General features: G+C 43.3%; 1 protein-coding gene across 2 annotated transcripts in view; it reads right to left on the reverse strand.

Moving 5' to 3' along the window:
- LOC108933886 (agrin-like) overlaps positions 1–15,157 on the reverse strand; it is a 210,151-nt gene extending 194,994 nt beyond the window's left edge. For both annotated transcript variants that reach the window (XM_029246878.1, XM_029246873.1), the window contains exons 1-2: positions 14,755–15,157; positions 12,082–12,343 (exon numbers count right to left, since the gene is read on the reverse strand). In XM_029246878.1, coding sequence (XP_029102711.1) covers positions 12,082–12,343; positions 14,755–14,973 — 481 coding nt within the window. In that variant the 5' untranslated portion in view covers positions 14,974–15,157. The remainder of the gene's footprint in view (positions 1–12,081; positions 12,344–14,754) is intronic.
- Between the last annotated feature and the right edge of the window lie 734 nt (positions 15,158–15,891).

Raw genomic sequence — 15,891 nt, forward strand, 5'->3', positions numbered from 1 at the left:
CAGGTTCTTCAGCTGTGGACTTATAATGATCCCAAGAACCAAAGAGTGGGAGAGCAGAGGATCAGATGTCTTTCTGAACAGGTTAATTATGAAGGAGAGGTCACAGGTATCCCAACACAGCGGGAAGAAGTCCAAGAAAAGGAAGGCAACACAGCAGGGTTTGCTTAAATATTTACCAAGCGCCAACTACAAACACCTCAAGATGAGACGATCTGGGCAGAGCCATGTGACTGCCTTCCTCTGCCTCCCGTTGCAACATGTGCTGACAGGGTGGGAGGATCGAGTAAGCCTATAACACAACCTGCTCTCGTATTCTGTACGTTACATTACAGGTGATGTCTAGGGGGTTTCCATGCCTCTGTACAGATGCTCCAGTATGAAGCAGACAGGACTCCCAGCAGGCACCACTCAACAGACCCTTGACCCTAAGGCAATTTAAGGGCCTTAATATGCATGCATTGTTTGTCACTGCTCAATTTCATGCTGCGAAATCATATATTTACCAGGAATAGAAAATACATAGAAGACAGATGGATGACTGATGATACAGCAGGTCCTCAACTTACAGCATATGTAATTTAAGACCACCTAAGCTTACTACAGTCTTCCCATTAACCTCATGATATTATTTTTGAGTCCCGATGTCTGGTCATAACGTCTAACAACAACCTTTCCTTCTGCTATACAACAACAGAGTCTGGCCACACTGCCGCAAGGCACCATATTTCTAAGTGACTCAGTCAGCGTGTCCATCAGCCACTGCATTTTATTTCCAACAAATTTATTTGAAGAACGTTTCATTTGTGACTGCATTCAAACTACTGTTTTCCACTGGCCTGCAAGCGAAAACATGAGTATTCTGGTGGTGCAGGAAAAACCTAAAGAAAGATTTAGAAATGAAAGCAAAGCATGAAAATATACTTATAAAGCTGTAATGTAGTTATGTCATTGTTATTGTATTTTAGTCTCATGCTAACATGAATAATGTGTGAAATGAGTGAATAAACATAAAACCCTGTTACACAATGCACAATTCATGCAAGTTAATTGTTTATATACCCTTTTGGTTCATATAATATAGTATACGACGTTTTCTGACTTAGAATGAAGTCAACTTACAAGAAAGTTGCAGGAATAGAACCCCCACATACAGTAAGTCGAGGATTACCTGAATATAATATAGAAAACAGATGATATAGATAACGGATGAGACAGACAGACACGAAGATATATAGATGGATACTTCATAGATCCATAGAATTAGGAAAGGCTTCTGCAGCATTCCCAGAGGATTTCGGTGCTTTGTGAATCAAAACGGCAAAACAGGCTGTTTTAACTTGATGTCAGTACTTTCTGTAAAACAACTCCCCTCGAGGCAAACACTGCGCTATTATCAGACTTTGACAACTGACTGCCCGATGTTTGCAACACTGCCATTTATTTAACCACCACGTTTTTCTCCTGAGCTCTCACCCTGAACAAAGCTCTGCCAGTTCCCGTCTGTAAAACTGACACCGCAAGAAATAATTGTTTGGAAAAGTAATCAACATACGAGGTAGCCGACAGGAAGAGGAACTGTAGGCATGAAATTGAAGTTACCTACCATAAAACCACAGTGAATTCAGAGCACACAGAAACTGTATGCGTTTTTAAATCCTACATGGCTGTTTTTTAAAGGAAAACAAAAAAAACAGACGAGAGAAAATAGAATATTTTGTATCTGTATGCCTTGAGCGGTTTTCAGAAAGAGTGGTCATCCTTGACAAAAGTCTAATGTCGTCATCAAACTCAAGGAAGAGAGATTTCCCCAGCAAAGTGGAGCACCCACGGCGGTTCAAAGGAAAATCCCTCACCCTGGAATTCATTCCTGCCCACTGGCTGCAATGGTCAGTGGTGGTCTGCTTGAAGAAGAGCACCTGAAGGGCTAATTAATATTGAATGTTGCATTCAAAGGTCTCGTTTCTCTCCAACATCCTTGCAAGATAGTTCTCATACCCCCCATGATGGCTGAACACTAATGTTCTGGACTCATATAGGACACAGCTTGACACTACTAGATCTAATCCATATTTTTCCCCATGGTGAGGACTGTGAAGAGGGCCATTTAAGGGTCACATGATGGCAAAGTATAAAAAGAGTAAGGTGGAGAGATACACAGAGCCTAAAGTAGTCTTCATCTAAGTCTAACCATGCTCTTCAGCATGCTGTTCATGGCATGCCACCACTCGCCTACTCGTCGTAATTAAAAACAACAGCGTACACTCAATACACCCCCATATCCCACGGAGACTGTCACTGAACTCTTCAGTTACCTTCCCCTTTGCCTCAGGTCCACTCATTCTCAAGACCTCAACCAAATGTAGACCAAGACTGCTCTTTACGCCTATGGGAATCTTCCTTTGAACAAGAGGAATAGACACAAATATGTGTATTATATAATATATAGAGAGAAGTTGCTAACAGATCCAAAATGTTTTCGAACATTAATAATCCAGCCACCTATGTTCTGTACTTTGAAAAGTAATGAGAAGTTAGCAGCTTCAAGTGAACAAGAACTGTGTATTTTTTTCAGGTATTTATTGATCTAATCAGTGTTTTCTTTATATAAAAAAAAAAAAAAAAAAAAAAAAAAAACAGTGATTGGATCAATAAATATCTGGATTGGTCAATAATCTGTGATATATGCTATGCTTTTCAAAATGAGTTTGCAAAGCCACAGCACCATACCAGTGTCTCTGCAAACAAGTAATGAAATGACCAGGATGAATCTCTCTCCCTCAGAACTGCTGAACCCCTTCAACATTCATCAAGGGTCTCGGAAACACGTCTTTCAGTCAGATCCACCTCTCTCCTGAACTTCTGTCTACTACATACTACAAACTTACTGCTTCAGGAATCGGATGTCTGTCTGTATCTAAAGTTTGATGGGGTGGCAGAGTGACACAATGAGTAGTGCTGCTGTTTCACAGCGGCTGGGTGGTGCAAGAGGCTGTGGGTTTGATCCCCGCTCAGTATGCGTGGAGTTTGCATGTTCTCCCTGTGTTTGTGTAGGATTCTTCCTGGTGCTCTGGTTTCCTCCCACAGTCCAAAGACATGCTGTTCAGGTTCACCCACAGTATGTGAGTGACAGAGAGAGAGTGTGTTCCACTGATGGATGAGTGACCCAGTGTAAGTAGTGTATCTAGCAGTGTAAGTTGCCTTGGTGAATAAGGTGTGTGGGCTGATAACACTACATAGAGTTCATTGGAAAATGCTTTGGAGAAAATTGTCTGCTAAATAAATGAATGTAAATGGTGGAATCCACTTTTGTTTAGCCGGAGTGCTATGTCACTTTGTCTCTCTCTCTGTGTGTGTATGAGAAGGTTAAAAATGATCTCAAAAACATGACTTCATCAAAAAAACTTCTGACAGTATATTCTATTGCAGTAAAATGAAGCATAAACCCAAAAAAGTCATAAGGTGCATTAACATGGGGCAGCTGGTAACGTAGTAGTTAGAGATACTGCCCTTAGATCCAATGGTTGCAAGTTTGATCCTCACCACCAGCTGTAGTACCCTTAAGCAAGGTACTTAGCCTAAATTGCTCCAGTGAAATTACCCACCTGTGTAAATAGGTAAAAAATTGTAACCTTCACATTGTAAGTTGCTTTGGAGAAAAGCATCAGCTAAATGAATAAATGTAAATATAAAAATGGGTGCAGTCAGACATCTTTGCTGGGATCAGACCTCACACACCCTGCTGCAGCCAGAGAGCTGCAGCAGCAGGGCTGTTCCTCTGTAAACTACAATTCAACACTGCCCCAAGCTACACTTCTTTGATGGCAAGAGGCAGGGCTTCAAATAAATAAATTACTTGGTTATGTGAAAGGGAGTTTCAGCGCTGTAGCTTGAAATGTGGCTATGGGCTGCAGACTTTCAACAAAAAGGGAAAGGAGTCAGGTGTCCTCTAAAATCACAGTAAAACCTGTTACTGAGCAGTGCAGTGTACTCTGTGACCCCCCTCCCACACCATGCATGTGAGGTCTAGAGAAAAGACCTGCAGAGGGGGTTGAATGAGAAGGGAAAGAATGAGGAAACAAGCAATGTTTCAAAATGAAACTGTCGGAGGCCACAGACCCTGTTCTGACTGAAGTTAAGGAACTACCAAAGTTCCGAGTGTGAAAATTGCACTGGCCGGACGCACATTCCCTGCAACCCAGTGGGAGCAGCCTCCACTGAACAGTGGGCAGTCTGCCAAACATCTTAGTTGAACCCCTGGAGCACACAATACCTGACAATTTACTGACTCCACCTCCATGCCAGTCTGCACCTGCGCAAAGAATTCCCCCACAACTTCCCCAACTGCCAACAGCTACCCTCCATTTTGCTCCCAATATTGTAATTAATAGAAAAATAAACACATTTTTCTATCTATGCCTTTCAATAATTGTATTCATAACCTCCCTCTAACAGTCCCACACTTTTTCTCATCCATGGGGGTACAATTACAATTATGTCCAAACTGAGCTGATGTATTTCTGCACTTATGAAGATGATTATTTGCCATAGAACTGTTAATTTTTCCAATCAACTGCAACATTGGGTCATAGATGCATTTTACACATTTATATCAGATTTTATCGATCTGCTCAAGCACAGTGTGGTATGAATTAAAGCTAAAGGCTGAAATGGCCCGGGGAGCCACTCGCCACCGTTCTCCTCTAACAAATCACTCACCACTTGATCAGTCCCCAGCCAATCCTTTGTACAGGTTTCATTTTTAATCCTGTGAGTAAATACACTGACCATTTCATCAGGTACATAACAACAGAGCACAGTGGTTCCTTCAATAGCTAGGTAGATAACCTCACTATTTTCAAACTGAGCTAGTATATGCTGATTCTTCATGAAGGCAAGGAATATACAGATATAGGTTTGTAACATATGATTTAAATAATTTCTTACATGATCAATTTAAATTATATTGTAACGACCCGGGTTACTGTTCTGAGAGGGAAATGTATTTATTGTAACTGGTTAGCGTTTGGTGACATACGGGGAATATAAGGGGGTGATTGCGTCTGCCAGGGGGAGAAAGAGGAGAGAGCCTGGGGGCACTAAGCAGGCTGGGAAGGCTAGCTAGATGTGCAGGTCCTGGAGGAAACGGGGGTCCTCGGACCAAGAGCGTTATTTCCCTGTGTGCCGGCGTTCAATAAAACATTCGAAATGAACACTGCCTCTGCGTCCTTCTTCTCCCCACCCAAACCCACAGCGCTGTGCGCCACAATATTTATATTATTTAATTAATAAGCAAATCATTGATGTACTTGAAACTCTTATGCAGAGTTTCAAGTATGGTAACTTTGGCAAAAAATGCATTAGTCGTATGGAAAAGCACAGACTGTAGACTGTAGCCCTTTTTTCCATCCATCCAATTTCAGTAATTGCTTGCCGTGATACAGTGAAGGATTAACAGGAGACCTTGGTACAGGAGTCCTGTGCCAAACTAGTCTACCTGTCACAGGTTACAGCAGCAACTTTTAACCGCCTCATTTCCAACACCAGGTTCCATTTCTCAGTAGTAGCATCTTTTACATGCAAGTTCCAACAGTAAGTTGGGTTTTCTAAAACATTTCTGGACCATGACTGAAATCTGGGACTTGAGGCGTTTAATACTATCCACTTAACATGATCATTGGTATTAGAAAGCAAAATATTTTATATCTTTCTACTTTGCGGATTCATCAGTCATAGAACTATTAAAAGCAACGAAAGCCTTTTCATCTCTTTTCACACTTCATTTATGTTTTCGTACTCAGTGACCAAGATGACATAAGCGCTTAAACGTACTTATCCTAAATTGCTCTAGTAAAAATCATCCAATTGTATAAATTGGTAAATAATTGTAAGCTTGTGATATTTGTGACCTTCACATCATAAGTCACTTTGGAGAAAAGAGTCAGCTAAATATAACAAGAGCAAGTCAAGCCTTCACACCTCAGCCCACTCTTCCCTTTCTTGCACTGAAATATGCTCACCTATTAATTTGCTCACTAACATTTCTTTTTCTATTTATTTAACTTTAATTTTTCTACTTATTTACATGTTTGGTAACTTCATGTATATATGCATGTATATATGATGTATGTTGTACATTGTATGCTGCTGCAACCAAAGTAAATTTCCCCCTGGCATTAATAAAGTTTCATTTATTCATTCTACACTGCAGTATGGCATCCCAACAGCTGTTGAGCAAATGATATTTAACAGATGCTGGGATTAAACTTTTTTTCAAGTATTTATCCTACAAGACTCTTAATTTGCATTGTGTTTGTGAACAATTTCCACATTAATAATGATATTAATGCATCATTATTTTCTGATGTCCGTGTTAGTACTGACAGCTCACCTGAGTAGAGAACATAAATCTAAATCAAAATTCAAGTCCTTTTCAAGTACATGCATTTACATTTTCACTGAGAACTTTTAATCAGCCTGTTATGGATGTCTTTTTGGAGCAAGGAAACAAAACTTCCCAGCAAGATGATAAAGTGATTAAAAATATCACTATCCTTGGCAGCTCTCAATGACACCTGCAATAACCTTGATGCCTACTTGCAAGAGTCAGCGCCCGGTGAAGCCTGCAGCCCACAGAGAAAAAAGAAACACGTGTCTCACAGCATGCACATCGCAGCAGGTGTGCATCTGCGTTCACTCCTCCCAGACTGCTGAATGTGAGCCATGCTTTAAGGGGGAACTTAACTGACAGACTACCTTTGCGAATAAAGAGGAATGATGCTAAATTAAATATATATATATTTTTTTTTTTTTTGAATTTTGTAAAAAGGCACACTGGCACAACAAGTAGTGCTGCTGCTTCACAGCAACTCGGCTGTTCATGTGGAGGTTGGATTCCAGCTCACTCTGTGTGGAGTTTGCATGTTCTTGCTGTGTTTGTATTGGTTTCTTCCAGGTACTCTGGTTATTAAACCTGGTAAACAGAGGTTAGTGAACATAAAGATATAAATTCCCATCCAAGTTCATGGACCACCTGCTAAGTACCCCTCATAGATGTTAATCAAGCTGAGATCCTGTATTTGATACCCAAGAATTTAAATACATTCATAAACAGGGTTTGTCAATTAGGTACACACAACATACGATGCTTCTTGAAAGTATGTGAATCCCCATGACCCTTAGTTTTACCACTAAATTGTTATTTAATGAGAAACACTTTCTGATCTAACAGTTGTGTAATGAACAATTCCATATGTTTCTCATGCGTTTAGTAGAAAAACGCAAGTAATGCATGTGTAAAAATAAGTGAACCCCAGGTTGCACTGGTTAAACCAAGTACATAAGTAGAATCAGTTGTGTACATCATAATCATTTATTAATTTTATAAGCTTAAATATTAAGATTTAAATTTTTTAAGTTGACTTTAATATTTTATACAAGAATAATGACCATCCCTATAACTTCATATACTTTCAAGCAGCACTGTAGGTGAGGACAAAAAAGGAAGACGTTTGTTGACAATATGCTGAATCACCAATCACAAATATCCTGTGTCTCGAAGCCTTCCGGTTGTCACAAAACTGCTATATGTACGCTTACTGTGCAAGTGCCCAAGACTTCTGGTAGAGCTGCAATAATTTCCTGCAAATATTCATGTCAATTCAGTTTATTTTCATAGAGTGTTCCTCTCAGAAGGGTGATGCAGAGCTCTGAACTATAAACATAAGCAGGGCAGTTCACCTGAATTGAATAATACTGCAATAATATTGTGTCGTCTTATCCATATTAAAAGAAGCATACTACCAGTAATATTCCATCTGCAATATTCAGTGTACTAAAGGTACATGTATTAAAGAGTTCATAAGTCAACCAAGGTAACAAATAACATTTTTACGGCCCAACCAGTAATACAGCTAATAAAGCAATTGCTTGACACAGACACATGAATTTGTGCTTCAGGAGGAACACAGAGGGAAAAATGAGCCGATAAATAATCTTAATCCTCCGCACAAATGGGTTTTGAAAACAAACTCCTACAGGCAAACTTTTTGTAATTTTTCAGTTGCTTTACAAAGTACGTCCAACAGTAGATGGTTTACAGACACGTCTGCCACAAAGGTGAAATCAAATTCAGAGAACACACACCAACATGCCACATTTAATATTACAAGAGCAAAAAGGATTGTCCCTAATCCTACAGCAGTATTACCCAGAAGCCCTGGAAAAGTGAACTTCATATTTTGCTGTAATTTGGGAACATGGCCTTAAGTGGTTATTTTTCAGTGCTGGACCACAACAACCTTACAAAGCAGATGTACAGTGGCTATTATGTTACTGTTCCAGTGCCATATTGTACACATACTGTACACATTCCTCCTTCCTAAAACCAGAGCCAGTTCTTTCAATGAAAATGCAGTCTTTAGTTGCAATGGCCACTCAACAGTGACAAACTGAATAAAGTGAAAATTTTATAAACTGAAAGTGTGTACCTTTTAACAAAACCATGCCAAAGACCCATTTGAAGCTGCCCGTCGCTACTGCAACACCATGCTGGTGATTTTCAATACACGGCTCCTGCCGTTCTCCTGATCTTTTCTGCACTTATTTCATACCCCAGCTTCTGCCACATTTACTCTGACAACTGTCATTGTAATTAATTCAGTAGTAGTAATTTTTTCTGGTGGTCTATACCTGAACGTTCATCTGCAAAAACTATGTATTTTCTTATGCTAGAAAACATTAACATTTAATGTGTATAATAACTCCAATGACCTCTGAACAGATTTTTTTAGACGGCGGACTTCTTAGACAACGGTACATAATCAGACTTTTTCATCGTTATATTTGTAGATGTATTCATAGTCTCACTATATTGTTGTTTCTATGTTGCTGTGAACCAGTGTCGATGCCGTTTCTAATAAAAGTAATTTAATTGTGATGTGTTATTTAAAATTGCCTTATTTTCACGAAGTTGTCCTTCTTGTGGTTGTCTAATTATAATTCAACATCATTAGTTATATCCCATCTAAGCACTCATTGGCAGAGGTGTTCTTAAATGAGTTCCAGTGCACTTCTGTGTAAACACCAGGCGCTCACTTCTAACTCACCTGAAGACAAAATCGAAGATGTAAAGCCCGTAACATCATAGACAGAGGTGTAAAGTGAAGAAAAAACAGATGATCTCCACATCAAGTGTTGGTTTAAGGTCAGAATGAAAGTTAATTAGCCCAGTCAAAGCCCCTGCACTTGAAACACATGTGAGAAGACAAAGCGGTTTCTACACAGACAGGATATATCTATATGCCCGGGTCTCCTGATAAAAACCACTATAGGCAAAGAGCTCTTCAAAACCTGGCCACTATAACTAGACCGGGTCTTCCACACGGGTCTTTGCGTTCAGCATCCGCTCCCAGAGCCACGTGCAGCCCGGATATGCAATGGATTATTGGGTCTGAATAGGAGCCAAGCTGTCGAGCACCAGCAGCCCAAGATCGAGGGAATGGAATTGTTGGCAGGGAGAAGATATGTCAGAAGAAGTCTGGCTTCAGCCAAGGGAGCGAAAAGGTCTTCACAAAGTGTAAAAAATGTTTCAAGTGCCGCACCACCTTTAGGGTTTACAGAGGAAACTGACATTTTAAGGTATGAAAAACAAAATATGAGCTCATCTTTTCTGTCTTCTGTCTTCACTTCTTGATGAGACATCCCTGGAGAATCAAACTTCATTTAAACCTTGTCTGTAACTATGACAAACACTTATACTATGTGATGTGAAATGTGTCTTGACAGCATAATTTTACTTAAAATATTTGTATTTTACTATGTACAGTAGATTTTAACAATATCTGTGCATTAATTCACAGTTTTAACAAAATTTCTAGCTGCTGTAATAAAAAAAATTAAACTATATGCATTTCATAGTAGAAAACTTGAGAGGCCACTAGTGCAGAAGCCAATCTCTTAAGTCGGAGCCTTGGAATCTGAAGGTATTTGTCCTTTCCGTCCCCCACTTGACTTCACAAATTTCCTCCCAAATAATTTAGTGACTCTGATTCAAAGGAATTTGAATTAAAAAAAAACTAAATCTGAATCCGCATTCCTCCAAGGCAGAGCATCTTCTCGATAGTGCCTATGGATGCCAAGGGTCACGGGTACGAGAAGCTGCTCCCCACATTCCGCTCCAATGAAGAGAATGACCTATTTGCTGTTTCCATGGAAATGGAGTGTCTGCTAATTGTGGCAAGTAACACCTGCTGGAAAGCTTCAAAGCCAAGGGCAGCCAGACGTTTTACTACTTTATTATTTTTCATATGTGGGAAAAGTGTGCATGCTTCAATTATAGATGTGGGTCTAAGTAGAAATACCATGAAATACCATCCTTCCTCCAATTCCCTGTGCTTGAGAGAGATTCCAGCCACTCCTACACAGTCACATTCTTGGCCGCTACGCGATAGCTACCCTGCTTCAGTTAAGCTGCCAATTCAGACAGCGGGAGTAGTGGGGTCCCCTTCCCCAGGCTGCAGCACGCATTGTAGTGACACATGAAATATATTCAAAGAAAAAGCACTTTCCCATTACAACCGGTGTGGTGCAAACATGTGAAATCAAGCCAAAACTTCGCCTTCAGACAACAGCTTTTTTTTTTTTTTTTTGCACACCAGGTGTACAGATACATGCACACAGACACAAAGAAACAAACTCCAAACCAAAAGAAGTTCAAAATATCAACATGTCATCTAAATCCCTGGATTTCATGGAAGTCTTCGGTTCAATCTGACATGACTTTACAAACCGAGCAAGAGAAACACCAGAGGCCACAGTTCTCACCGCCCACAGGGCCTACAGTTGGCATCAGGGGAGGCTCAAGAAACATTACGGCCCATGTTTGGACAGGGAAGGAAACACAGAAATGAGGTGGCACTATGTCTGGATGATGTGAAGATGCGAAAAAGCGAATTTCATCAACACAGTTGCACATTATTGTGAGTGAGATAATAAAATACTTGTTCCTTTTAATAGCACCCAAGCAAATGTGAGCATAGAGTGCCTTTGTCCTTAAATTCTTAAGTGCCTGTACCCTGAATCCTAGAAAATAAACAGGTCTGTGAGGAAAAGCATATAACCAGGAAGATTCCAGTTAAAAACAAGCTGCAGTTTGGAAGCACAACAACACAGGTTTTGGAGGAGGTTGCCTGACTGGGTGCCGTGCCGTGCCAGAAGAGTACTAACATATTCCAGTCTGACATACCTTGTCAGTATTAATAAGAGCAACACTGCAGATAGTGGGCGATAAAATTTAACTGCATTATCTGCCCCGTAAAATTTAACTAATGACAAACTTTGATGATACTCAGAACTAATTTTAGTCTCCAAGATATAAAAGGAATTCAAGTTTGCTAGGGCAATAAGTACATAAATGCAAGGACACAAAAAAAAATCTCAATGTCATTGCTTATATATCTATTCTTTACCTTTTAAATCGATCCATCACTTTTCGCTATTCATTTTTGTGCAAGAGAGACAAAAACAACTTGTAGATCCAGGGTCTTAGATTCAGGTCCCGACAGGCTGAAGGTAAGCAAATGTTTACTTCAACCAGTCGTTAATTGTTTAAATAGTCCGTTTTAACACTTTAACACAATGTTTTAAAAAAATTCCTTTATTCATACTTCCCTGGACAACTGACTTAGAAAACGGCTGTTGGTCATGTCTATGAAACACTGTTACATGCTTTCCTCGATTTAGCCTTACAATTACACTTTCAATGTTACAGAATAGGGTAACAAAATAGGTATATCACTGTAAGCCAGTTTTGGTGCTGCTATAATAATAATTTTTTAAAAATTCATCCTGAATTTAGAAGACACTCACATTGTACTACAGAACTGCATTGGTAAGAAAAAGGCAATTAATAGATCCAAATAAGCTGTTTAATTTGTCCAATTAGAAATCAACATGTAAGAAAACATATCATGTAACATAGACAGTCACCAGCCTGCACACATAGCCTGCCTGAACCTGAATTTCACACCCCTGTTCGAGGATCACGGGTTGATTGGGGAGGAAGTACCAGGACCCCCCTCCTACCTTGAACGCAGTGCTCCACATCCTCCAGGTTGCGCAGCGTAATCCTCATCAGGCTGGAGTTCAGCATCAGCTCCTTCCGATGGCCTGGCCACGTGCGCTCGGGCCCCGGGTTAAGGAAGAAGATGCGCGTGTCACCGGTGGCGACCTCGTTATCGCAGATTCCCGGATCACCGAAGCCTCCAATCATCACCTTGTTACCGCCTTCCAGCAGAAGCTCTCCATTCACCACAGACTTGCCCTTTAGGTAGCGCCACACTCTCACCTTGGACAGACAAATAAGGTAAACAGTACAATTCTACTGACAGATCATGACTTTTCTTCCTCATAACTGCTTCAGTATTAATATTGAGGCAAGCGCTCTCATAACATATTTCTTTCTGAGGAATCCTAGAAGAACCTGCTGCACAAATGACCTGGAAATGCTGCACGGATGTGCTCCACAGGAGAGGAGCACTCTGGGAAAGGAGCTCAGCTGGCACTGTGCTGCATGGGGCTTGGAGACGAGCAGATCGAAATCTCAGACAGAAGTGCTTCTGCACTGCTTCACAGTGTCTGATCTGAGTTCCTCATCTGAGCTAGACAAGATCAGTGTTACACTCGACTGTCACACTCCGTGTGACAAATGATCACATAAGAGCCATCGCAACCTCAGAGCAGCTGAAATTCAGCCATCGTCCATAACTGCTTATGCAGTGCTGGCACACGGCGGCCCAGAGCCTACCCTGGAAGCACGGGGCACTAAGCAGGGTACAACGTCACACAAAATCATACACTCTGGAGAACTGAGAGTCCCCAGTTCACTTGTAACTATGGAGGGAAACCCACACAAACACAGGGAAAATGTGAAAACTCCATGCAGGCTGAACAGGGATCAAACCAACTCTACGTCTCATGAAACAGTGTGGGCATTGTGAGGCACCCATGCTACCCGCTGCACCATCATGCCACCCGTGAAAAGAAATGTGCTGCCCATAACACACACACAGGGTGGGGAGCGTGCCTGCATTCAGCAAACAACTGTATCGCTTTAAAGGGGGAGAAAGAGCAAGTGGGTAACTGGTTGAGCAGCTGAGGAACAAAGAATAGGGTTGAAAGGAACGCCTGAGCTTTTCCAGAAACGTGGGGTCATAACAGATAAAAATGGGGACAGAAATCCAAACATGCAGCAAGAAACTGCAATAAAAAGTCTACGCATCTATTTTCAATAACATCTTGTCCAGTGCAGGATCCCGGTGTCCAGAGCCTATCCGAGAAGCCTAAGGCGTGAGGCAGGCTACACACTGGATGGGACGCCAGAGCATCACAGGACAATGGCACACACCAGAGGCAATTTAGTCACCTATTTGCCTGAAACACATCTTTGGACTGTGAGAGGAAACCAGAGCACCTGAAGGAAATGAGAGAGGAAAACATGCAAACCCCACGCAGCCTGGGCCAGATTCAAAGCCACTTCTAGAACCGCAGCGCAGGAGCTCTGGGGCATCAGCACTGCACCATCCTGCTGCTGTTGAGATTTAAAGTCTTCGGGAGAACAACAGACACAAGCCAAGTCAATGATTTAATACCGACCATGCAAGGATTTATGGTATTAAAAACTGACATGTGGCATTTGCTGCCATTTCGTTGTATCTTAATGAAAACTTACTGCAGGTCTCACATTTTTATTACGAAATGTCATAAGGTCCTTGATCTTATAACTGGTGTGATACAGCTTTTTGGTATTTCCGTTTGCCTTTGTTTTTCATCCCTACCAGATGCTAAAACGCAAACAAACACACACGATGCGCTCGCGTTCACACGCGTGCCCACACACTCATACACACCTCAGGGAGACACGCAAAATTATCACAGACGAGAGATTTCGAGGTGTTAAATTAGGGCAAGAATCGGATGGCAGGAAAACCAAACTCCAGGTGGCGCGGCGGTCAGCGGAACTGCCTCCAGCCCTGAAAGACATGGGTTTGAATCCCGCTCCTGCTGCAGGCCCAAGTTGGTCAATGTACTCTGTCTGAGCCGCTCTGGTGAAACTTACCTAGCTGAAAGTGTAATGATGGGTAAACCGCTGTAAGTTCGGCTTCACATCTCCTCAGGATGTTTTTTTTTGTTCCGAGTGAGTGTATTGCGTGTCTCTTTTTTTTTTTTTTCGGTACTTCATTTTCAACATGCTGGGCCAGCGGGCTGTTCCCCCTACAGAGTCAGGACAGGAGGTTCTTGGTTCCTGTCAGTCACCTGACGCAGCCTTGAAGAAGCAGGTGCTGTACTTACAGGCTGTATAAATCAACGCCAGGCGGGTAAATCGCGGTGAAGCTCGTCAGCTCACACTGCGAGTCACCTCGTAAAGGCGTTACAGTGACGTGAAGTGCGAACAGAGTCTCTCTCACGAGTGAGCAGCGCCACTGTGGACGGACTCAGGTCGCTTGCGAGCGCCTCCGGACACTCGGACTCGCACAAAATACCGCGCGCGCGGGCGTCAACGAGCGACGACCGGCCGCGAGCCGTTTCGCGAGACGGTGCCGCGCTTTTTTCCCGCCCTGTGCCCCGCGCGCCGCGCCGCCTCTTTCTCTCTCTCTCTCTCTCTCTTTCTCTCATCTGACGGCTGTGCAACTTTTCAAAGTGCAAAAGTACCAACCAAGTGGCTGCCGCTGACGCCGCGCCGCTTCGCTCCCCCCTCACCTTGCACGAGTACGTGTTGTGCACCGGGTCCATGTTCAGGATCTCCTCCACGGTCCCGGTCAGCACCACGTTGGCCGCTTCCTCCCTCTCCTCCAGCCGGCTCTCCGGACGACAGGTCCCGGCGCGACAGGACGCCGGGTTCGAGGCCAGCAGCAGCAGCGCGGCGAGCAGGGCGCACCAGTACAGGTGCCGGGGGACGCTGCGCCCGGGGCCGCCCATGGTGGCTCGCGGTCACGCGCTCAGTTTGGTGCTGCGGTGGTACTACCGGCGGTGCGGCGGGATTTTCTCACTCCGCGAGCGACCGGGTCGGACTCGGAGCCTCAGCGCGTGCGGGAGGAAGGAAGGAGACAGGGAGTGACGGAGAGTTCGCTGCGAGCAATCTCTGCCTGTCTCCGTATGTGTGTGTGTGCGCGCGAGCGAGCGAGCGAGCGCGCGCGCACCCGGGCTGAGGACGCGGCGTGCGGCAGCGGTTCCCCGAAGACACACACATACACACGCAGTCGGACGCGCCCCCCTCCTCACACACTCCGCGTGCATGCCTTGTGTCGCGAGCGGCTGGGAAGGCGCGCCGAGGATCGGTGGTGTCGAAGTGGAGTACAGCGCCACCCCTCGGACAAACGGAGCAGGTGCAGGACCGGCGGACAGAGGACCTCGACCGTCCGTTTCTAAGGCCTCTTAGTGCTGCGCGTGTGTCGCCGCAGAGCAACGCGGATCGCACGCACATCGCAGCGCTATTTAGCGCTCTTAGGTAAACTTCAGCGTGATATACGGCAGCGTGCTCTACTGTGTCCATTCAGTGACTACCTCGATCAAGGGCTCTTCGGTAGGAATGCGAATGGGATTCAAACCCAGAACCATCAGATTGCAAGGTGGCTGCACTGAACACCTTACTCTGCAGCCCCTTGCTTGAGTCAAGATCAAACACACTGGTCACTGTCCTGTGATTTTATTGTCCTGTGTTTCCGGCAGGGTGGCACAGCGAGTAACACTGCTGTCTTACATCGCCTGGGTGGTGCAAGAGGACACGATCCCTACTCAGACTGTGTGGAGTGTGCGTCTTCTCCCTGTGCCTGTGTGGATTTCCTCCAGGTGCTCTGGTTTCCTCCCGCAGTCCAAAGACATCCTGTTCAGGTTCCC

This window comes from Scleropages formosus, chromosome 2 (genome assembly GCF_900964775.1).
Source record: "Scleropages formosus chromosome 2, fSclFor1.1, whole genome shotgun sequence".
NCBI classification, from domain to species: domain Eukaryota; kingdom Metazoa; phylum Chordata; class Actinopteri; order Osteoglossiformes; family Osteoglossidae; genus Scleropages; species Scleropages formosus.